We start from the raw sequence: 22,929 nt of genomic DNA, 5'->3' as shown, positions 1-22,929 counted from the left end.
ACTCAGCGCCACCCTTGTTTTTAACACCATGGACGTGACGTCCGCAAACCCCTGCCAAAATCCCTGAAGCTTTGGACATGTCCAAAACATGTGGACATGGTTCGCCGGTCCTCCCGCACATTTTACACACCTGTCCTCCATCCCAAAGAATCTGCTCATCTGGGCCACTGTCAAGTGAGCCCGGTGAACAACCTTGAATTGTATCAGGCTGAGCCTGGCACATGTTGCGGACGTGTTGATTCTGCCCATCGACCATCCTCGATCTCACCTCCCAGCTCCTCCTCCCACTTGCGCTTCAGCTCCTCGGTCTGCGTCTCCGACCCCATAAGCTCCTTAGAAATGTCCGAGACGCTCCCTTCTCCTATCCACCCTCTGGGAACTACCCTGCCCTGAACCCCCCTTAGCGCTAGGAGAGGGAAGGTTAACACCTGTTTACGAAGGAAGTCCTGCACCTGCAGATACCTGAATTTGTTTCCCCATGCCAACCTAAACTTTTCCTCCAATGCCCTCATACTCAGAAAGCTCCCCTCTATGAACATATCCCCCATCCTCTCAATCCCCGTTCTCCGCAATAACCAGAACCCCCCCGTCCATAATAGCCGGGGCAAACCGGTGATTATCACAGATTGGGGCCAGACCGATGCTCCCACATGCCGCCTCCACTGGCCCCAAACTCTCAGGGCCGCCACCACCACAGGACTGGTGGAGTACCGGACTGGTAGAGTACCGTGGCGGCGGGAACGGCAGAGGCGCAGTTACCAACGCCCCCAAACTGGTGCCCTTGCATGAAGCCGCCTCCATACGGCCCCACGCCGACCCCTCCCCACCACCCACTTCCTGATCATGGCTATATTAGCCGCCCAGTAATAGTTGCTAAAAACCTTGCTTACTCATGGGATCTTGCCCGCCCAGACAAAGCCCGTAATCACTCTGGTGACCTGCTTAAAAAAGGACCATGGAATAAAGATGGGGAGACACTGAAATACAAATAGGAATCTCGGGAGGACTGTTGTCTTCACCGTTTGCACCTCTCCAGCCAGAGACAACGGAAGTGCGTCCCATCTCCGAATATCGTCCTTCATTTGGTCCACCTGCCGGGCCAGATTCAATTTATGCCACCTGGATGCCTAGGTACCACAAACATCTCACTATTTCCCATATTAAGCTTATATACCCTGAAAACCGGCCAAACTCCCCTAGAGTCCTCATGATTTCTTCTATCCCTCCTATTGGGTTCGAAACATACAGAAGCAGGTCATCCCCTAGAGCGAACCCCTGTGCCCCCCCCCCCCCCCCCCCCGGACCAGTCCTCTCCAGCTCCTCGAGGCGGGGAGAGGGGGGCATCCTTGCCTCGTCCCCCAGTGCAGTCGAAAATAGTCTGATGTTGTCCTCTTCGTCCGTACACTTGCCACAGGAGCCTGATACAGTAACCTGACCCAGTCAATAAAGCCCCGCCTGAATCCAAACCGTCCCAGTATCTCGCACAGATGGTCCATTCTCCCCGATCAAAAGCCTTTTCTGCATCCATTGTGATCACTACCTCCGACTCCCTACCTTCTGGGGGCATCATGATCACATTTAACAGGCTTCTTACATTGGCCACCAACTGCTTGCCCTTAACAAACCCCACCTGGTCCTCTCCAATAACGTCTGGAACACAATCCTCGATCCTGGATGACAAGATTTTGGCCAGGAACTTGGCATTTACATTCAACAGGGAGATTGGCCTGCAGGACCCTCGCAGCTCCGGGTTCTTGTCCCGCTTAAGAATCAGCAAAATTGTTGCCTGTGACATCGTCGGGGGCAACACCCCTCTTTCCCTTGCCTCATTGAACACTCTGAACAACACCGGCCCCAATGTCCCCGAGAACGTTTTATTAAACTCCACTGGGTACCCGTCCGGACCCGTGTCCTTACCCGCCTGCATGGCCTTCAAGCCCTCCACTATCTCTTCCAGCCCGATTGGGGCCCCAGCCCTTCTACCCGCTCCCTGTCCACCTGTGGGAACTTCAGTCCCTCCAAGAAGTGCCTAAACCACTAAGAAGTGTCGGGGGTTCTGACCTCTACAGCCTGCTGTAGAAGTCCCTAAACGCCTTATTCACCCCTACTGAATCACCAACCAAGTTCCCGTCTCCGTCCTTTACTTTCCCCATCTCCCTAGCTGCCTCCCTCTTCCTAAGCTGCTGTGTAAGTATTCTGCTGGCCTTCTCTCCATGTTCATAGATCGCCTCCCTCGCCATTCTCAGCCGCTCCACCGCCCTCCCTGTGGTCAGCAAGCTAACCTCCGCCGTTCCCTTAAAAGCCCTGCCTCTGGGGTCTCTGCATACCTCCTATCAACCTGTAGTATCTCCTTTGCCGGTCAGTCTGCTCTGCCCTGTCCACCTTCTCCCTATGGGCCTGGATCGAGATTAGCTCCCCCCTGACCACCGTCTTCAGTGCTTCCCATGCCGCCGCTGCTGCTGAAATGTCATTGACCTGCAGGTAGCTCTGAATACATTTCCTCAGCTGCTCGCACACCCCTTCATCTGCCAAAAGTCCCACATCCAACCTCCAGTGCGGGCGCTGGTTACTGTCTTTAGTAACCTGCAGGTCAGCCAATGCGGAGCATGGTCTGAGATTGTAATCGCCGAGTACCCCGTGTCCACCACCCCAGCCAGCAAGGCCCTGCTCAAAATAAAGAAATCAATCCGGGAATACACTTTATGCATGTGTGAGTAGAAGGAGAACTCCTTCACCCTCGGCTGCCCAAATCTCCATGGATCCAACCCCATCAGCTCCATGAACTCTCTTAGTTCCTTTGCCATTGCTGGGACCCTGCCCGTTTTCGAGCTTGACCGGTCCAAGCCAGGGTCCATAACTGTTGAAGACCCCCTCCCATGACCAACCTGTGCGAGCCTAGGTCCGGTATCTTCCCCAGCATCCGCTTTATAAACTGCACATCATCCCAATTTGGCGCATGCACATTTACTAATACCACCTGCACCCCCTCCAGCTTCCCACTGACCCTAATGTACCGAACTTCCACGTCCGAGACTATTCTACCCGCCTCAAACACCACCGGCTTATTGATCAGGATTGCGACCCCTCTAGTCTTTGAATCTAGTCCCAAGTGAAAGACCTGACTGACCCAGCCTTTCCTCAGTCTAACCTGGTCCGTTACTCTAAGGTGCGTCTCCTGCAACATTATCACGTCCGCCTTCGATCCTCTAGGCTGCCTGAACACACGTGCCCTTTAGACCGGCCATTTATCCCTCGAACATTCCAGGTGATCAGCCTAGTTGGGGGCTCATTGCCCCCTCCGCCGATCAGCCATCCCCTTTTTTAGGCCCGCCTCCAGCCTGTGTTCCACGCCTCCACCGGTCCATCGCCAGGCAGCCCCCGACCTCCTCTCTGTCCCTCAGCCCAAGTCCTCCCCTCGTCAGCAGAACATTCACCCCTTCTAGTAACAACACCCTGTAACCCCAACCCCTTTACTAAACCAAACATATGCACACCCCCCACCGCCTCCGAGAGCTAGTTCACCCAGCTAGCTTGGTGGCCCCCATCCCCGGCGCTAGATAGTCTCCCACCTATTGTCGTTTCTCCCCCCCCCCCCCCCCCCCCCCCCCTTATATAAACAAACTTCAACATCAAACAATCCCCACGCAATTGCCCAACAGAAAAACACCAAGATCAAAACAAGCACCCCTCCATCCCCCAACAGTGCAAATGAAAACCTTAACTCAGCTCGACCGCTGGTTCCAAATCAATGCAAACGGCATCACAAACATCTTCCATGAAAGGCAAAACAAGAAACCTTTTACAAAAACAGCAAAACAAAAAGAAAAAACAAAAACATGAACGTTGCAGCCAAGTTCAAAAGTTCTCAATTCATCACCAGCCCTTTCTTTTTCGCAAAGTCCAATGTGTCCTCGGGCGACTCGAAGCAGAAGTGCTGATCCTCATGCGTGACCCAGAGACGGGCTGGGTATAACAGTCCAAATTTCACCTATTTCTGAAAAAGGATCGACCTGATCTGGTGGAAGCCTACTCTCCTCCTGGCCACCTCTACACTCAGGTCCTGGTAAACCCGCAGGATGCTATTGTCCCATTTACAGCTCCGTGTCTGCTTGGCCCACTGTAGAATGCGCTCCTTATCCGAGAACCTGTGGAATCTCACCACCATTGCCCTCGGGGGGCGGGGGGGGGGTGTCTTCCATTCCGGCTTCCTCGCGGGTGGTCTGTGAGCCCTATCCACCTCCAAGGGCCGGGAAAATGCCCCCCCCCCCGCCGCAGCTTGTCTTACATGTCTGCGATGTAAGCCCCAGCGTCCGTTTCTTCAGACCCCTCAGGGAGCCCAACGATTCTTAGGTTCTGCTGGACGGACCTATTCTCTAGGTCCTCCACCTTCTCCAAGAGCTTCCTCTGCTGGTCCCTCAGCATCCCCACCTCCAGCTCCACGGCATTCTGATGTTCCTCCTGCTCAGCCAGCGCCTTCTCCACCTTCTGGATCGCCCGATCCTGGGCGTCCAATCTATGCTCCAACCGCTCAATCAACTTTTTATCGGGTCCAAGCAGTCCTATTTCTGCGTAGTAAAGCCTTCACCGAAGTGGGAATTCAGTGAACAATTGCCACTAACATCCGTTTGACAATTCGAGTCTGCTAGAAAAACGGGGGAAAGGTCCAAAAGTCCGACCAGAGCGGGAGCCACCAAATGTGCGACTTACTCCTTCATAGCCGCCACCGGAAGTCCAGTCTTAACTCTTAATCATCACCCAGCCACATCATTGAGAACCATCTGACAATGTGGAAATTTTTTCTCTCCATAAATTTAGAGCACCCAATTATTTTTTCCAATTAAGGAGCAATTTAGCATGACCAATCCGTCTATCCTGCACATCTTTGGGTTGTGGGGGCAAACCCACGCAGATTCGGGGTGAACGTGCAAACTGCACACGGACAGTGACTCACGGCCAGGATTCGAACCCAGGTCCTCAGTGCCGTAGGCAACAATGATAACCACTGTGTCACCGTGCTGCGCTTCAATGTGGAAAATTGACCAAATATATACTGTCTACAAGATCTGTCATCAGCAGAGCGATGAAAGATGCCACTGATGGTGCTGCTATCAGATGGCACTGGGCAATAATTTGTTCCTCAATGCTCAGTCATTGTTATTTATGGCACGGAAACAGCCATTCACCTATCAAGCCCTTGCTGGCTCTCCATTGAGCAATCCAGTCAATCCCACTCCCCTGCTCGCCCAGTAACCTGGCGACTTTATTTCATTCAAGTAACCATTCAATTTCCTTTTTGAACAGTTTGATGAATTGTTTCCATTTTCACAATCCTCGTGGGCACTGAGTTCCAAGTCACTGCTACTTGCTGGGCTTTTCCATACCCCTCCTTCATCCGTAATCTGTATACAATCAGTTAATTGGGCTGAGATCCACTCGGACTACTTGGCTCCAGACCTGATTACAGCTTTGGTCCAGATATGAACTGACTAGAGGTGAGAACAACTGCTTGTAGCATCAAGGCAGCATTTGACAACGTTTGTCATAAAGGAGCGTAATCAAAATTGCAAGTCTCTGAGAATCGGGGGTAAAGCTTTCTACTGGTTAAAGCCATATCTAACATAAGATGGCTGTGGTTGTTGGAAGTCAAACATTTCAGTCCCAGGACATTGCTGCATGGGTTCCTCAGGGTGGTGTCCCAGCCCCAAACATATCCTGCTGCTCATAAATGACCTCTCATAATATGGTCTGGGGTGGCAATATTTGCTGATAATTGCTCAATGTTTAGTAACATTTACGACTCCTCGTACGGGAGTAGTGCGTGCCTGCATGCAGCTAGACCTTGATAACATTCAAACTTTGGCTTGTAAGTGACGAGCAATGTTCACATAGTCATTGCAGCATAGCAAATGAAATTCACGGCACAATAACCATCTTCAACGAGAGAATTTAACTGCTTCCCCATGACATTCAAAGCATTACCATTGTTGAATAGGACCAGAAGTAGGTCATTCAACCCAACAAATCTGCTCCGCCATAATGTGATTATGAATGAAAACATATGACACTCCTCAATTCCAGGGGCACAGATAGGTGCTTCTGTGGACGTGAAAGAGACTCCAGGATGGTATGTTGCCTCCCTGGTGCCAGTGTCCAGGATGTCGCCGAACGGGTAGAGGGCATCGTGAAGGGGGAGGGCAAACAGGCAGAGGTCATTGTACATATTGGTATTAACGACATAGGCAGGAAGGGGCATGAGGTCCTGCAGCAGGAGTTCAGGCAGAAAATTAAAAGACAGGACCTCTAGGGTTGTAACCTCGGGATTACTCCCTGTGCCACGTGCCAGTGAGGCTAGAAATAGGAAGATAGAGTAGCTGAACACGTGGCTAAACAGCTGGTGTAGGAGGGAGGGTTTCCGTTATCTGGACCACTGGGAGCTCTTCCGGGGCAGGTGTGATCGATATAAGAAGGACGGGTTGCATCTAAACTGGAGAGGCATAAATATCCTGGCAGTGAAGTTTGCTAGTGTCACACGGGAGGGTTTAAACTAGTATGGCAGGGGGGTGGGCACGGGAGCAATAGGTCAGAAGGTGAGAGCATTGAGGGAGAACTAGGGAATAGGGACAGTATGGCTCTGAGGCAGAGCAGACGGTGATGTTGCTGAACACAGCGGGTCTGGTGGCCTGAAGTGCATATGTTTTAATGCAAGAAGTATTACGGGTAAGGCAGATGAACTTAGAGCTTGGATTAGTACTTGGAACTATGATGTTGTTGCCATTACAGAGACCTGGTTGAGGGAAGGGCAGGATTGGCAGCTAAACGTTCCAGGATTTAGATGTTTCAGGCTGGATAGAGGGGGATGTAAAAGTGGAGGCGGTGTTGCGCTACTGGTTAGGGAGAATATCACAGCTGTACTACGGGAGGACACCTCAGAGGGCAGTGAGGCTATATGGGTAGAGATCAGGAATAAGAAGGGTGTTTACCTGGGGGTTTACTACAGGCCTCCCAACAGCCAGCGGGAGATAGAGGAGCAGATAGGTAGACGGATTTTGGAAAAGAGTAAAAACAACAGGGTTGTGGTGATGGGAGACTTCAACTTCCCCAATATTGACTGGGACTCACTGAGTGCCAGGGGCTTAGAAGGGGCAGAGTGTGGAAGGAGTATCGAGGAGGGCTTCTTAAAACAATATGTAGACGGTCCAACTAGGGAAGGGGCTGTACTGGACCTGGTATTGGGGAATGAGCCCGGCCAGGTGGTAGAAGTTTCAGTAGGGGAGCATTTCGGGAACAGTGACCACAATTCAGTAAGTTTTAAAGTGCTGGTGGACAAGGATAAGAGTGGTCTTAGGGTGAATGTGCTAAATTGGGGGAAGGCTAATTATAACAATATTAGGCGGGAACTGAAGAACCTAGATTGGGTGCGGATGTTTGAGGGTAAATCAACATCTGACATGTGGGAGGCTTTCAAGTGTCAGTTGAAAGGAATTCAGGACCGGCATGTTCCTGTGAGGCAGAAGGATAAATACGGCAATTTTCGGGAACCTTGGATAACGAGAGATATTGTAGGCCTCGTCAAAAAGAAAAAGGAGGCATTTATCAGGGCTAAAAGGCTGGGAACAGACGAAGCCTGTGTGGAATATAAGGAAAGTAGGAAGGAACTTAAGGAAGGAGTCAGGAGGGCTAGAAGGGGTCACGAAAAGTCACTGGCAAATAGGGTTAAGGAAAATCCCCAAGGCTTTTTACACGAACATAAAAAGCAAGAGGGTAGCCAGGGAAAGGGTTGGCCTACTGAGGATAGGCAAGCGAATCTGTGTGTGGAGCCAGAGGAAATGGGCGAGGTACTAAATTAATACTTTGCATCAGTATTCACCAAGAGAAGGAATTGGTAGATGTTGAGTCTGGAGAAAGGAGTGTAGATAGCCTGGAGAAGACGAGGTGTTGGGCGTCTTGAAAAATATTACGGTTGTTAAGTCCCCAGGGCCTGATGGGATCTACCACAGAATACTGAAGGAGGCTAGAGAGGAAATTGCTGAGGCCTTGACAGAAATCTTTGGATCCTCACTGTCTTCAGGTGATGTCCCGGAGGACTGGAGAATAGCCAATGTTGTTCCTCTGTTTAAGAAGGGTAGCAAGGATAATCCAGGGAACTACAGGCCGGTGAGCCTTGCGTCAGTGGTAGGGAAATTACTGGAGAGAATTCTTCGAGACAGGATCTGCTCCCATTTGGAAGCAAATGGACGTATTCGTGAGAGGCAGCATGGTTTTGTGAAGGGGAGGTCATGTCTCACTAACTTGATAGAGTTTTACGAAGTGGTCACAAAGATGATTGATGCAGGTAGGGCAGTGGATGTTGTCTATATGGACTTCAGTAAGGCCTTTGACAAGGTCCCTCATGGTAGACTAGTACAAAAGGTGAAGACACACGGGATCAGGGGTGAGCTGGCAAGGTGGATACAGAACTGGCTATGTCATAGAAGGCAGAGAGTAGCAATGGAAGGATGCTTTTCTAATTGGAGGGCTGTGACCAGTGGTGTTCCGCAGGATCAGTGCTGGGACCTTTGCTGTTTGTAGTATATATAAATGATTTGGAGGAAAATGTAACTGGTCTGAATAGTAAGTTTGCAGATGACACAATGGTTGGTGGAATTGCGGATAGCGAGGAGGACTGTCAGAGAATACAGCAGGATTTAGATTGTTTGGAAACTTGGGCGGAGAGATGGCAGATGGAGTTTAATCTGGACAAATGTGAGGTAATGCATTTTGGAAGGTCTAATGCAGATAGGGAATATACAGTGAATGGTAGAACCCTCCAGAGTATTGAAAGTCAGAGAGATCTAGGAGTACAGGTCACTGAAAGGGGCAACACAGGTGGAGAAGGTCGTCAAGAAGGTATACGGCATGCTTGCCTTCATTGGCCGGGGCATTGAGTATAAGAATTGGCAAGTCATGTTGCAGCTGTATAGAAACTTAGTTAGGCCACCCTTGGAGTATAGTGTTCAATTCTGGTCGCCACACTACCAGAAGGATGTGGAGGCTTTAGAGAGGGTGCAGAAGAGATTTCCCAGAATGTTGCCTGGTATGGAGGGCATTAGCTATGAGGAGCGGTTGAATAAACTCGGTTTGTTCTCACTGGAACGAAGGAGGTTGAGGGGAGACCTATTTGAGGTCTACAATATTATGAGGGGCATAGACAGAGTGGATAGTCAGAGGCTTTTCCCCGGGGTAGAGGGGTCAATTACTAGGGGGCATAGGTTTAAGGTGAGAGGGGCAAGGTTTAGAGTAGATGTACGAGGCAAGTTTTTTACGCAGAGGGTAGTGGGTGCCTGGAACTCGCTACCGGAGGAGGTGGTGGAAGCAGGGACGATAGTGACATTTAAGGGGCATCTTGACAAATACATGAATAGGATGGGAATAGAGGGATACGGACCCAGGAAGTGTAGAAAATTGTAGTTTAGTCTGGCAGCATGGCCGGCACGGGCTTGGAGGGCCAAAGGGCCTGTTCCTGTGCTGTACTTTTCTTTGTTAGTTGTTCTTTGTCCACTTTCCTGCCTTATCCCCACAGCCCTTGATTCCTATATTGATTAAAAATCTATCCCAGCCTTGAACATAATTAACCACTTAGTCTCTACCGTCCTCTGCGGTAAAGAATTCCACAGATTCAATCCTCTCGGAGAAGAAATTCCACCTCATCTCGGACTTAAATGGGTGACCCCTTTCTCTTGAGATTATGCCCTTTGGTCCTAGACTCTCAAGGGGAAACAACCTCTTCATCTACCCTGTCAAGCCTCCTGAGAATCCTGTATGTCTCAATAAGGTCACCTTTCAGTCTTCTAAACTCCAGGTCCAACCTACTCAACTGCTCCTCAAGAAAACCCCTCTACCTAGAATCAACCTCGTGCACCTTCTGGATTGCCTCTGATAATGCCAGGATATCTTGCCTTAGATAAAAGGACCAAAACTGTTGACAGAGAATTCGAGGTGTGGTCTAATTAACACCTTGTATAGTTTGAGCAAGACTTTCCTCTTTTTATACTCCATTTCTTTTGAAATAAAGGCGACATTCCATTTGCCTTCCCTATTACCTGCTAAACTTGCATGCTATCTTTTTGTTCTTTATGCACGAGGCCCCCCAAATTCTTCTGTGTTGCAGCTTTCTGCAGTCTTTCTCCATTTAAATAATATTCAGCTCCTTTATTCTTCCTACCAAAGTGCATAACTTTTTTTCCTACATTATATTCCATCTGCCAAGTTTCTGTCTACTCAACCTGTCTACATCCCTCTAAAGACTCTTTTGTGTCATCTTCACTTGCCTTCCCACCTATTTTTGTGTCATCCACAAATTTGGCAATGGTACATTGACTTCCCTCTTCCAAGTCATTAATATATATTGTACATAATTGTGGCCTTGTGGCACTCCACTATTTACAGGTTGCCATCCTGAAAATGATCCTTTTAGCCCAATTCTTTGTTAGTTAGCGAATCCTCTATCCATGCTACCCCAACACCATGGGCTCTTACTTTATTAAGTAACTTTTTGTGCGGCACCTTATGAAACACTTTTTGGAAAAACAAGAATGCCCAGAATCAACATCCTGAGGTTACCATTGACCATATGAGGTAGCCATATAAATACTGTGGCTACAAGGGCAGGAAAAAGGCTGAGAATTCTGAGGTGAATAACTCGAAACAAGGCACAAGTGAGGTGTGTGATAGAATATTCTCCACTTGTTTGAATGAGTGCACCTCCAATAATCGAGAAGCTCAACACCATCCATAAAAACAACCCACCAGACAAAACACTCATTTTATCACTGGATATACAGGATGTGCTGGAACAACTCACCAAGACTCCTTTGACAGCACCTTTAAAGCCCGTCATCTGTACCTCCTAGATGGACAAGGACAACAGACACATGTGAACACAACCACCTGCACAGTTCCCTCCCAGCCACACATCATCCTGACTGGGAAATGAATCACTGTTCTTTCACTCACGGGAATCGGGTCTACCAAGATCATGTGGACTGCAGTCATTCAGTAAGGCAGCCACCAATTCTTTCCCAAGGGCAAGGAAGAAAGTAGTTTACCTACTAAACTATTCTATCTTCGGCATTCCAGGAAATACATATCAAATTTATGCAACCTCAATTAGGCAGATATTTGATCAAGGGATGTGAGGACTATGTGGAGCAGGCAGGAAAAGTGGAGTTAAGGCAGCAATCAGTTCAGCTGTGATAATCCTGGCAGAACAAACTCATGGACTGACTGGTCGTCTATTACTTAATGATTTTATTCTCTTAATTTAGTTGTTTTAAGCCTTTGTATCTTTCATTCCTACAAATCTGCACTGCGCAACCTCCAGAGCCACTTTGTTCTTCCTAAGGTGGTGCCCAAAACTGAATCAAATATTCCAAAAGCTTCTGACCATGGCTTTATGCCAGTGCTTTTCAAACTTTTTTTCCTGGGACCCGCTTGGTCACAGGAGAATAGGGTCATGCCAGGTGCAGACTTCAGCCAGGTCCTTTGTGCCCTCTTGATGTGAAAACGGAAAATCCAACCTCGCAGATGTCGGTCGTCATGAAGGGCAATCGCAACAAAATGTTTGTTTTACTTCGCACTGGATACTCCTGGGAGATGGTACTCCAGAATGCTGACAGCCTCATGGGCTTTTGGAGTGTTTTAATGTGGTATCACAGGTCAGCTACAGCAGCATAGTCTTTCAATTTGGACACAGTAAGAAGTCTTGCAACAGCAGGTTAAAGTCCAACAGGTTTGTTTGGAATCACTAGCTTCATCAGGTGAGTGTTAATTTGGAGTCAGCTGCAAGTTAATAATTGACTCGGAGTGGGGGGTCTCAAACTCAAAAGGAATTTTTCACCCACCACCTCTTCCAAAATCTGAAACTTTTCTCATTTGCCAGTACTTCCCTACATATAACACACATGGGTTTCACATCCTTATTTGCATTGGCACAATTGACAAAACTAAACATCAAGAAACCAACTTATACTGCTTTGTTCCAGAGTTAAGTTTCTTTTTTGTTAGTTTTAATCAGACGCCCTGGAACTCTGTACAGTGGTAACATTCGGACTACTCTATCCTGCTGTGGACTGTCTTGGGCAGCGCTCTCCAGAAGATTCAGTTGAGAGATCCTGGCTACAAGATACACTGCCTATTTGTGCCTCTGGCCTTCTCTTGTAGGAAAATGATTAATCTTCACAGTCTTGCCTTGCTTGCCAGCAGCTAGAAAATGGAAGAAGTTCTCCACGGTGATTTGAAGCCAAAAGCACGTACAGGACGCTTCATGTTGTGTATGTGCAGGTCACGTGACCTGCTCACTACTGCTGCTTCTGGCCGGATGACTGCATACAGCCTTTCCTTTTCATTTAAAAGGTGGCAGCGGCCAACATTCTTTAAAAAAAAAAATTTAGGACTTCCGGGTGCGGCGATGACCAGCTGAGTCGCACGTTTCAGCAGCTCCCTGTGAAACGGACTTTTGGGCTCTTGATAGGAGCCCCAACGGCAATTTTAACGGCTGAAAACACCGTGCGGTAAACCAGAAGGGTGTTCCCCCTGGACACGGATGGAAAAAGGAGAGGAAAGTGGCCGGATTGCAGCGGATCCTTTGGAACAACGGCAAGGAAGGCAAGCAGAAACCAAGATGGCGTCGGAAGGTGGCAGTTTCATATGGGGCCCTGAACAACAAGAGTTTTTGAAACGCTGCGTGGAGGAGATAAAAAAGGAAATGAAGAAAGAGTTGTTGGCCCCGATATTACAGGCGATTGAAGGGCTGAAAGAGGAACAAAAGACCCAGGAGCAGGAGCTTCGGGTCGTGAAGGCGAAAGCAGCAGAGAATGAAAACGACATACAGGGCCTGGTGGTGAAGTCGGAGATACAGGAGGCACACCAGAAACGATCTGTGGAGAGGTTGGAGGCACTGGAAAATAACGCAAGGAGGAACAACTTGAGGATTCTTGGCCTTCCTGAAGGTGTGGAGGGGGCGGACGTCTGGGCATATGTGAGCACGATGCTGCACTCGTTAATGGGAGTGGAGGCCCCGACGGGTCCGTTGGAGGTGGAGGGAGCATACCGAGTTATGGTGCGAGGACCGAGAGCAGGAGAAGCTCCCAGAGCCATAGTGGTGAGATTTCTCCGTTTTAAGGATAGAGAAATGGTCCTTAGATGGGCGAAGAAAACTCGGTGTAGTAAATGGGAGAACGCGGTGATCCGCGTCTATCAAGATTGGAGTGCGGAGGTGGCGAGAAGGAGGGCGAGCTTTAATCGGGCCAAAGCGGTACTTCACAAAAAAAAGATAAAGTTTGGAATGCTGCAACCGGCAAGACTGTGGGTCACATATCAAGGGAGGCACCACTACTTTGAGACGGCGGATGAAGCGTGGACTTTTATTGTAGAAGAAAAATTGGAATGATTGGACTACGAAAATGAACGTTTGGACAAAGTGGTGGGACGAGTGGGGGGGGGGGCGAAGAGGGATTGTATGATTAATCCTGCGGTATGGTAACTTTTCTTTATCCCACAGGTGGTGATGGGGGGAGGTGGGGAGGGAGAGGAGATGGGGCGTTGGCCATGGGAGGCGGGGCCGAGGGAGAGGCGCGGGCTTGGTTCCCGCGCTATGATAATTATGGCGGGAATAGAGAAGCAGGAAGGAGGGGGCGCCGCACGGGGCGAGCCGTGATCACGGGGGGAAGCCGAGGTCAGCCAGAGTTTGCTGACTTCTGGGAGCAACATGGGGGGAGTAATTACGCTAGCGTGGGGGGGGGGGGGAATTACTGGGTTGCTGCTGCTGGGGAAAGGGGGGGGAGTGGGTACGGGAAAGGATGGGCGGGGGGGCACCGTCTGGGAGAAATACAGCCGCGTGGGAACTGGGCGAGAAGCTGGAAAAAGATGATGGCTAACCGGCAAGGGGGGCGGTGGGAAGCCCCCCAACTCGGCTGATCACGTGGAACGTGAGGGGGCTTAACGGGCCGATAAAGAGGGCACGAGTACTCGCACACCTTAAGAAACTTAAAGCAGATGTGGTCATGTTACAGGAAACGCACCTGAAACTGATAGATCAGGTTAGGTTGCGCAAAGGATGGGTAGGGCAGGTGTTCCATTCGGGGCTGGATGCGAAAAACAGGGGGGTGGCTATATTAGTGGGGAAGCGGGTAATGTTCGAGGCAAAGACTATAGTGGCGGATAACGGGGGCAGATACGTGATGGTGAGTGGCAAATTACAGGGAGAGATGGTGGTGTTGGTAAACGTGTATGCCCCGAATTGGGACGATGCCACTTTTATGAGGCGAATGCTAGGACGCATCCCAGACCTAGAGACCGGAAAGCTGATAATGGGGGGAGACTTTAACACGGTGTTGGAACCAAGGCTGGATAGGTCGAAGTCCAGGACTGGCAGGAGGCCGGCAGCAGCCAAGGTGCTTAAGGATTTTATGGAGCAGATGGGAGGGGTGGACCCGTGGAGATTCAGTAGACCTAGGAGTAAGGAGTTCTCGTTTTTCTCCTATGTCCATAAAGTCTATTCACGCATAGACTTTTTTGTGTTGGGTAGGGCATTGATCCCGAGGGTGAGGGGAACGGAATATACGGCTATAGCCATTTCGGATCATGCCCCACACTGGGTAGACTTGGAGATAGGGGAGGAAACAAGAGGGCGTCCACCCTGGAGAATGGACATGGGACTAATGGCGGATGAGGGGGTGTGCTTAAGGGTGAGGGGATGCATTGAAAAGTACTTGGAACTCAATGACAATGGGGAGGTTCAGGTGGGAGTGGTCTGGGAGGCGTTGAAGGCGGTGGTTAGGGGGGAGCTGATATCAATAAGGACACATAAAGGGAAGCAGGAGAGTAAGGAACGGGAGCGGTTGTTGCAAGAACTTTTGAGGGTGGACAGACAGTATGCGGAAGCACCGGAGGAGGGACTGTATAGGGAAAGGCAAAGGCTGCATGTGGAATTTGACTTGCTGACCACAGGCACTGCAGAGGCACAATGGAGGAAGGCGCAGGGTGTACAGTATGAATATGGAGAGAAGGCGAGCAGATTGCTGGCACACCAATTGAGCAAAAGGGGAGCAGCGAGGGAAATAGGGGGGGTGAGAGACGAAGATGGAGAGACGGAGCGGGGAGCGGAGAGAGTGAATGAAGTGTTTAAGACATTTTATAAAAAATTGTATGAAGCTCAACCCCCGGATGGGAGGGAGAGAATGATGGAGTTTTTGGATCGGCTGGAAATTCCCAAGGTGGAAGAGCAGGAAAGGATGGGATTGGGAGCACAGATCACGGTAGAAGAAGTGGTGAAAGGAATTAGGAACATGCAGACGGGAAAGGCCCCGGGACCGGACGGATTCCCAGTTGAATTTTACAGAAAATATTTGGACTTGCTCGCCCCGCTACTGACGAGGACCTTCAACGAGGCAAAGGAAAGGGGACAACTGCCCCCGACTATGTCAGAAGCAACGATATCGCTGCTTTTAAAGAAGGAAAAGGATCCGCTACAATGCGGGTCCTACAGACCAATCTCCCTCCTCAATGTAGATGCCAAGGTCTTGGCCAAGGTAATGGCAATGAGAATAGAGGAATGTGTCCCGGGGGTGGTTCATGAGGACCAAACTGGGTTTGTGAAGGGGAGACAGCTGAACGCGAACATACGGAGGTTGTTAGGGGTAATGATGATGGCCCCACCAGAGGGAGAAACGGAGATAGTAGTGGCGATGGATGCCGAGAAAGCATTTGATAGAGTGGAGTGGGATTATCTGTGGGAGGTGTTGAGGAGATTTGGGTTCGGAGAGGGGTATGTTAGATGGGTGCAGCTGTTGTATAGGGCCCCAGTGGCGAGTGTGGTCACGAATGGACGGGGATCGGCATATTTTCGGCTCCATAGAGGGACAAGGCAGGGATGTCCTCTGTCCCCATTACTGTTTGCACTGGCGATTGAGCCCCTGGCGATAGCGCTGAGAGGTTCCAAGGGATGGAGGGGAATACTTAGGGGAGGAGAAGAACACCGGGTATCTTTATATGCGGATGATCTGCTACTATATGTGGCGGATCCAGCGGAGGGGATGCCAGAAATAATGCGGATACTTGGGGAGTTTGGGGATTTTTCAGGGTATAAATTGAACATGGGGAAGAGTGAGCTGTTTGTGGTGCATCCAGGGGAGCAGAGTAGAGAAATAGAAGACCTACCGTTGAGGAAGGTAACAAGAGACTTTCGTTACCTGGGGATCCAGATAGCTAAGAATTGGGGCACATTGCACAGGCTAAATTTGACGCGGTTGGTGGAACAGATGGAGGAAGATTTCAAGAGATGGGATATGGTAGCATTGTCAATGGCAGGGAGGGTGCAGGCGGTTAAGATGGTGGTCCTCCCGAGATTCCTTTTTGTGTTTCAGTGTCTCCCGGTGGTGATCACGAAGGCTTTTTTCAAAAGGATAGAAAAGAGTATCATGGGTTTTGTTTGGGCCGGGAAGACTCCGAGAGTGAGGAAGGGATTCTTACAGCGTAGTAGGGATAGGGGGGGGCTGGCACTACCGAGCCTAAGTGAGTATTATTGGGCCGCTAATATTTCAATGGTGAGTAAGTGGATGGGAGAGGAGGAAGGAGCGGCGTGGAAGAGATTAGAGAGGGCGTCCTGTAGGGGGACCAGCCTGCAGGCTATGGTGACAGCCCCATTGCCGTTCTCACCAAGGAACTATACCACGAGTCCGGTGGTGGTAGCTACACTGAAGATTTGGGGACAGTGGAGACGACATAGGGGAAAGACCGGAGCACTGGGGGGGTCCCCGATAAGAAACAACCATAGGTTTGCCCCGGGGGGAATGGATGGGGGATATGGAATGTGGCAAAGAGCAGGTATAACGCAATTGAAAGATCTACTTGTGGATGGGAAGTTTGCGAGTCTGGGAGCGCTGACCGAGAAATATGGGTTGCCCCAAGGGAATGCATTCAGGTACATGCAATTGAGGGCTTTTGCGAGGCAACAGGTGAGGGAATTCCCGCAGCTCCCGACACAAGAGGTGCAGGACAGAGTCATCTCAAAGAAATGGGTGGGGGACGGTAAGGTGTCGGATATATATAGGGAAATGAGAGACGAAGGGGAGACTATGATGGACGAACTAAAAGGGAAATGGGAAGAAGAGCTAGGGGAGGAGATTGAGGAGGGGATGTGGGCAGATGCCCTAAACAGGGTAAACTCGTCGTCCTCGTGCGCCAGGCTAAGCCTGATTCAGTTTAAGGTATTACACAGGGCACATATGACTGGAACACGGCTCAGTAAATTTTTTGGGGTGGAGGATAGGTGTGCGAGGTGCTCGAGAAGCCCAGCGAATCATACCCATATGTTTTGGTCATGCCCGGCACTACAGGGGTTTTGGATGGGGGTGACAAAGGTGCTTTCGAAAGTAGTAGGAGTCCGGGTCGAACCAAGCTGGGGGTTGGCTATATTTGGGGTTGCACAAGAGCCGGGAGTGCAGGAGGCGAAAGAGGCCGATGTTTTGGCCTTTGCGTCCCTAGTAGCCCGGCGCAGAATATTGCTAATGTGGAAAGAAGCCAAGCCCCCGGGGGTGGAGACCTGGATAAATGATATGGCGGGGTTCATAAAGTTAGAGCGGATTAAGTTCGTCCTAAGGGGGTCGGCTCAAGGGTTTACTAGGCGGTGGCAACCGTTCGTCGAATATCTTGCGGAAAGATAGATAGGGGAGAACAAAGAAGGCAGCAGCAGCGGCCCAGGACTTGGGGGGGGGGGGGGGGGGGGGGGGTGTGGCCTGAGACAAGGCAGTTGCCAATTAGGGCTAGTTTTTATTTTTTGTTATTTAATATTTATTTATTTGTTGTTGTTTTTGTTTAAATTTAAAAAGGTCATTATTATCTGTATTGTTACAATGTTGTGTAAAGGATGCACAATGTACTGTGTTGGTTGACCAAAAATTTTCAATAAAATATTATTTAAAAAAAAAAAAAAAAAAAAATTTAGAGTACCAATTTTTTTTTTTTCCAATTAAGGGACAACTTTGCGTGGCCAATCCACCTATCCTGCACATCTTTGGGTTGTGGGGGTGAAACCTTCGCAGACACGGGGGGGAATGTGCAAACTCCACACAGACTGACCCAGGGCCGGGATTCGAACCCGGGTAACCACTGTGCCACTGTGCTGCCCTTCGGCCGCCATTCTCAATTAAAAGCTGGTTGTGGCCGTTGGGCGCTTCTCCTGCAATATGGACCACTGTGAAACTCGCGACCCACACTTTGAAAACTTCTGCTCTGTGCAACTGAAACAAAGCTTCCTCAACTTTGAATTGTTGTACAAGTTCTGATAGAGCCAGTTATCTTTACTCTCTTAGAGATGCCATATATAACAATACTCATGTAGTTAAAAGAATACTCCAAGCTCAGGTCCCACAATGGTCTTCCAAAGTGGCAGTTTGAATGTACACCTGCATTTTATCTCATCGGGCAGTCATTGCCATCATGGCTTGGATGGCTAACATTGCATTGCTGAGCATAGCCCTTATAATTTCAGTGAGAACTGGACTTTGGAAGCTGAAGTGCAATCATGATATGTCATTTGCTCCAAAGCATGGAAACGTAAAGGTTTTGCTCCTGTGAGGGAAACCAGCTACTTTTTTGCAAGCTTTCAAATCCAATAATCAACTTTTTAAAGGAAAAAATGTAAGGCCACATCTGCATGCATTTTTTTTTTTGAGATTTGGAAATATACCACCCCACATTTGTTGTTGGGTTTATTGATGAACCAGGCAGCTCTGTCATGTTTCTTTGCATGGTTGCATCCAGGATGGTTTATTTTAAACTGATAAACTGCTTTTGGTCCCTTTGGAACTCTTCCCCAGAGAGCAGTGGGGGCAGGGTCAGTGAATATTTATTAAGGCAGAGGAAGATAGCTTCGAGACTAACAGGGAAGTCAAAGTTTTTCATGCCTGTGGGTGGTAAGCAGAATGTGGAGGTGAGCACACAGTCAGATTAGCCATGATCTTATTGAATAGTGGAGCAGGCTTGAGGGGCTGAATGGCCAACTAATGTATTTATTCATATGTGTCATATAGTAAAACGTACTGCATATAGTGCTACAATTTCTAATGCATTTATATTTCTCCTTTTCAGGAAAATAAAGTAATACTAGAAGAATCAGGTATTGTTGAAGATCATCTTGAACTTTCTTCCTAAACATTGCATCTCTCCCATTTGCCCTTTTTTCTCTCAAAACATTCAGTAGTGAATGTAACAGCATTTTGTAGTATTGGTCCCTTGAACAACAAAGCTGTAGGAAGAATGGAAAACTGAGGTGATCTATCCATTTGGAAAATTATGCTGCGAGCTTTTACTGAATAGTGCTTTCAGGCAGCTTAACATAATGTTTTTCAGCTTGCAACCCTAGACAGTTGGGAAAGTTGATGTATTGCTTTTATCAATTCAAAAAGTGAGATTTTAATTGTCAATGAGTCTGAAACTGCAGTAAACTACTTAACGCAGGAAATAGTAGCAGAAGTAGGCCATTTGGTTCCCTGAGCCAGTAAGATATGCCTGATTTAAGTTGGTTACACCATCCTACATTCTCCTCAAATCACTTGATTTCTTTGTGAATAAAAAGTGTAACTAAGGTTTTGCAAGAAGGAAGTGAAATGTGCAAAACAATTCGAATCCATGGAATCCCTACCATGCAGAAGGGCGACATTCGGCCCATCGAGTCTGCACAACCCTCTGAAAGAGCATCCTACTTAGGCCCACTCCGCTGCCCTATCCCCATATTGTCACGTAACCTCACAATCTTGGATACTAAGGGGCAATATTTTAGCATGGCCATTCCACCTAACCTGCACATCTTTGGACTGTGGGAGGAAATTGGAGCACCTGGAGGAAACCGACGCAGACACATTTGACTCATAAAGATTCCTCCCCTGTAGAACAGTCTTTACCAAACTGTGTGTGTGTGTGTGGATTGGCAGCATGTCATAAGCCATGGCTTCCTAGTCAAGCTGTGTGTGTGTTTTATATATAATGTGGATGAGAAAATGTGCACTTGAATTTGATTCTCCTAGCAAAATTGCTTTTCACTCACTAGCCAAGAAGGAAAGTGTTTGGTGCATTGTTGTGCATTCCTTTTAAATTCAGCCGGTATTAATTTTTTAACATTTAGTTGCCCCATTCTTTAGAGTCAGAATTGCTATCTGGCTGCCTTGACCAAATTGTTTTGGCTGTTTTGATGCTCATTCAAGCTTCCTTCTGTGTAGGGGAGGATAGAGAAAACCTTAGATTACTTTTGGCCTTGGTCAACTCCAATCAGCTGATTAGCGACCAGGAAGAAGCAAAAGACTTTGTAAAAATGGCCAGGAGAAAAGTGAAGGGCAGCCATTCAGTGCATCTTATGTGCCAGTGCTGGCAATGCTGCATTGCTGTTTAGAGACTGCAATGGTGTGACCTATTGCTCTTTTTTATGGCGTTCCATTCGAGTTAAACAGGTTATTTTAATCACTTGTTATTTTTAGAAAAACTCATTTTTAGATATTCAATGCTGGTGGTGCCATGCGAAAATGTGTTTGTTAAAAGATGAGTGGAGATTACTGTTGTCCACTATTAGTGCATTTGGAACTTTAGGACTGAAAGGGAGGTTGTGTTCGCATCTCGCAGCCAGTGATATAGTTTTGAAGATGGTAGCTGTTATAATTTAGAAAATGCAGCAGCCAATTTCTGCACATGTAAGCATGAGCTAAATCATCTGATAATTTATTTTAATGATATTTGAAGGGTAGTGACTTTGATATTTTGTTTCTCTGAGATGGCAGGTGGAGCCACGGTTTAATGTCACCTCTGACAATGCGCGCACACAGCACAACACTGGAATTTCAGAATGGCTTATGTGCTCAAGTCTCTGGAGTGGGGTTTTAATTCAGAACCTCCTAACTTAGAGAAAATAGCGCTAGTGCAGAGCCAAATTCTGACTTCATCCAGAACCAAAGCTTCCAGTGTCTGATACTGTACGGAGGTGATCAAAACTGGGAGCTGGGGGAAGCAAAACTAAATCAAAAAATATCTGGTTAAGAAATCTTGTGGCCAATTGGGGTGAGTGGAAACAAATTTGGTACCGTGACTCAGACAAGAGAAGTTTACACCAAATAATGCAAAGAAATGGTGGCGAGGCAATATGCTTAGCACTGTGGGTGACAGCACTGGGGTGATCAAACTTCAGACATGTTTTATCCAGACTATACCCATGAGTTTCAAAGCTGTTTCAACACTTTACCAATTGTGCTTTCAATTACAGATTTGGTAGCATGTGTAAGTATATCAAACTACAGAAACCTGTCTTAAATCTTACAGACCAATAAATAAATTATTAGTTAACCTATTGCCAAGGATTTAGTTGCATGAGAGGGCAAGGAAATGAAGCAGGTTGAAATCATCAAGACCTGTTTGAATTTTCTGTGTCTGTGTACACAAAACATGAACGCACATTGAACTGAAGAGTTGGGACTGGTAGACCACATTTGTGTAGTGCCATCCTGCATGTTGTCAGTTATAGGGTATTTGAGGAGTTAAGTGTTGAATCTCTGGGTTCTCAATCCAGACGTTCCATTTCAGTTTACAGGAATTGAATTAATGGTTCACGTTCTGACCATTTGAAGTGCTCCTGTTAACATCTGGTGCAGTTATCTTGTCGCTTTGTGACATAGATGAGTAAGTAAGAATGTAATAACTATCACACTGTCAGTACCTTTCTTGTTCCCTCAGTTTTCCAATCTCCCAATGGATTCAAGGGTAGGGGAACATACTAGCTCCACATGTATATTTGCTGTAATATGTTGTAATTAAACCTTGTGCTATTCTATTCCATTAATCCCATAGAAAAGGAAAATGTAGCTGAGAATTCGGGGGAAACTTGTAGTTCAGTTCCTACAGAGGAGAAGCCCCCTGAAGATCCACAGCTATTGATGCAATTTATGGTTGATATGGATGCATACCAGAAAGAAGAGGAAAATAGCACTCTCGCTGAGGTTCCAGTGGAGGACAATACGTTGGACATGGATAATGCAATGCTTGTGGATGGACCCAAGATGGAGACTGACTATAATCAGCCTACCAAGGAAAAGGTGGACACTGAGAAGATGGATACAACTGAAAAAATGGACCAGTTGGAAAGTTGCCAGCAGGAGGAACATGAAGTAGAAAAGACAGAGACCGAGAGCATTGAGAAAGAACCACAGTCTGGACTTGAGGAATGTAAAGACAGTGCAATGAAACCAGAAGATGAAGGTTCTGACAAAGCAGCTAAGAATGAACCTTCGATTGTAGAGGGCAGTGATCAGACGAGGTTTGTTGTTTCTTAGTTTTAGACAAGATTTTCATTCATGCTAAGATGATTCCAGTAAACTTGTCTCATGAGCTGTCCTGCGCAGTGGTGGTAATTTTAAACCTTATTTCATTTTTGTTTAAAAGCTCTTAGAATCTTTTCCCACTATCGTTAGAGGCTGCTTTTGTTTATTCTTTGCACTCTCCTCCAACCTGCAAGACTGCTTAACAAATGGGGATTTTGCTCTGTGTGTACACTTCACTGATATCAAAATATAATTGAGGCATTTCTTGAACAGATCAGATTATAGCTGTGTCTAAAGCATCTTTGATATTCACCTGTAAACAACATGTTTGTAAGTGTTTCAATTACAGTGATGAACAGCTGACGGTAGCTGTAATAATGGGTAGGTATTGGAGAATTTATCTTGGACTTGATAGAAATGTTGGTACTTGATGTATTTCTTGAAACTATTAGTTTCTAAATGTCTAACAACATCCATATTTGTGTCTTTAGCTCAGAGGAAGCAAAAGATTCCAAATCGGCTACAAATCAGGAGAAAAGTAAGTTGTCGACTACAGATATAATCCATGTCAGCTTGTCCAACCCCAACCCACGAT

The 22,929-nt window shown here is 47.7% G+C and overlaps 1 protein-coding gene across 1 annotated transcript in view; it reads left to right on the top strand.

The window, feature by feature from the left end:
- LOC140395294 (scaffold attachment factor B1-like) overlaps positions 1–22,929 on the top strand; it is a 525,130-nt gene that overhangs the window by 394,126 nt on the left and 108,075 nt on the right. The window contains exons 10-12 of the mRNA XM_072482881.1: positions 19,126–19,153; positions 21,865–22,330; positions 22,826–22,872. Coding sequence (XP_072338982.1) covers positions 19,126–19,153; positions 21,865–22,330; positions 22,826–22,872 — 541 coding nt within the window. The remainder of the gene's footprint in view (positions 1–19,125; positions 19,154–21,864; positions 22,331–22,825; positions 22,873–22,929) is intronic.

The sequence above is a fragment of the Scyliorhinus torazame genome, chromosome 18 (assembly GCF_047496885.1).
Source record: "Scyliorhinus torazame isolate Kashiwa2021f chromosome 18, sScyTor2.1, whole genome shotgun sequence".
Lineage (NCBI taxonomy): Eukaryota > Metazoa > Chordata > Chondrichthyes > Carcharhiniformes > Scyliorhinidae > Scyliorhinus > Scyliorhinus torazame.
The sequence above is the reverse complement of the archived record's forward strand: the minus strand, read 5'-3'. Positions and strand labels throughout refer to the sequence as shown.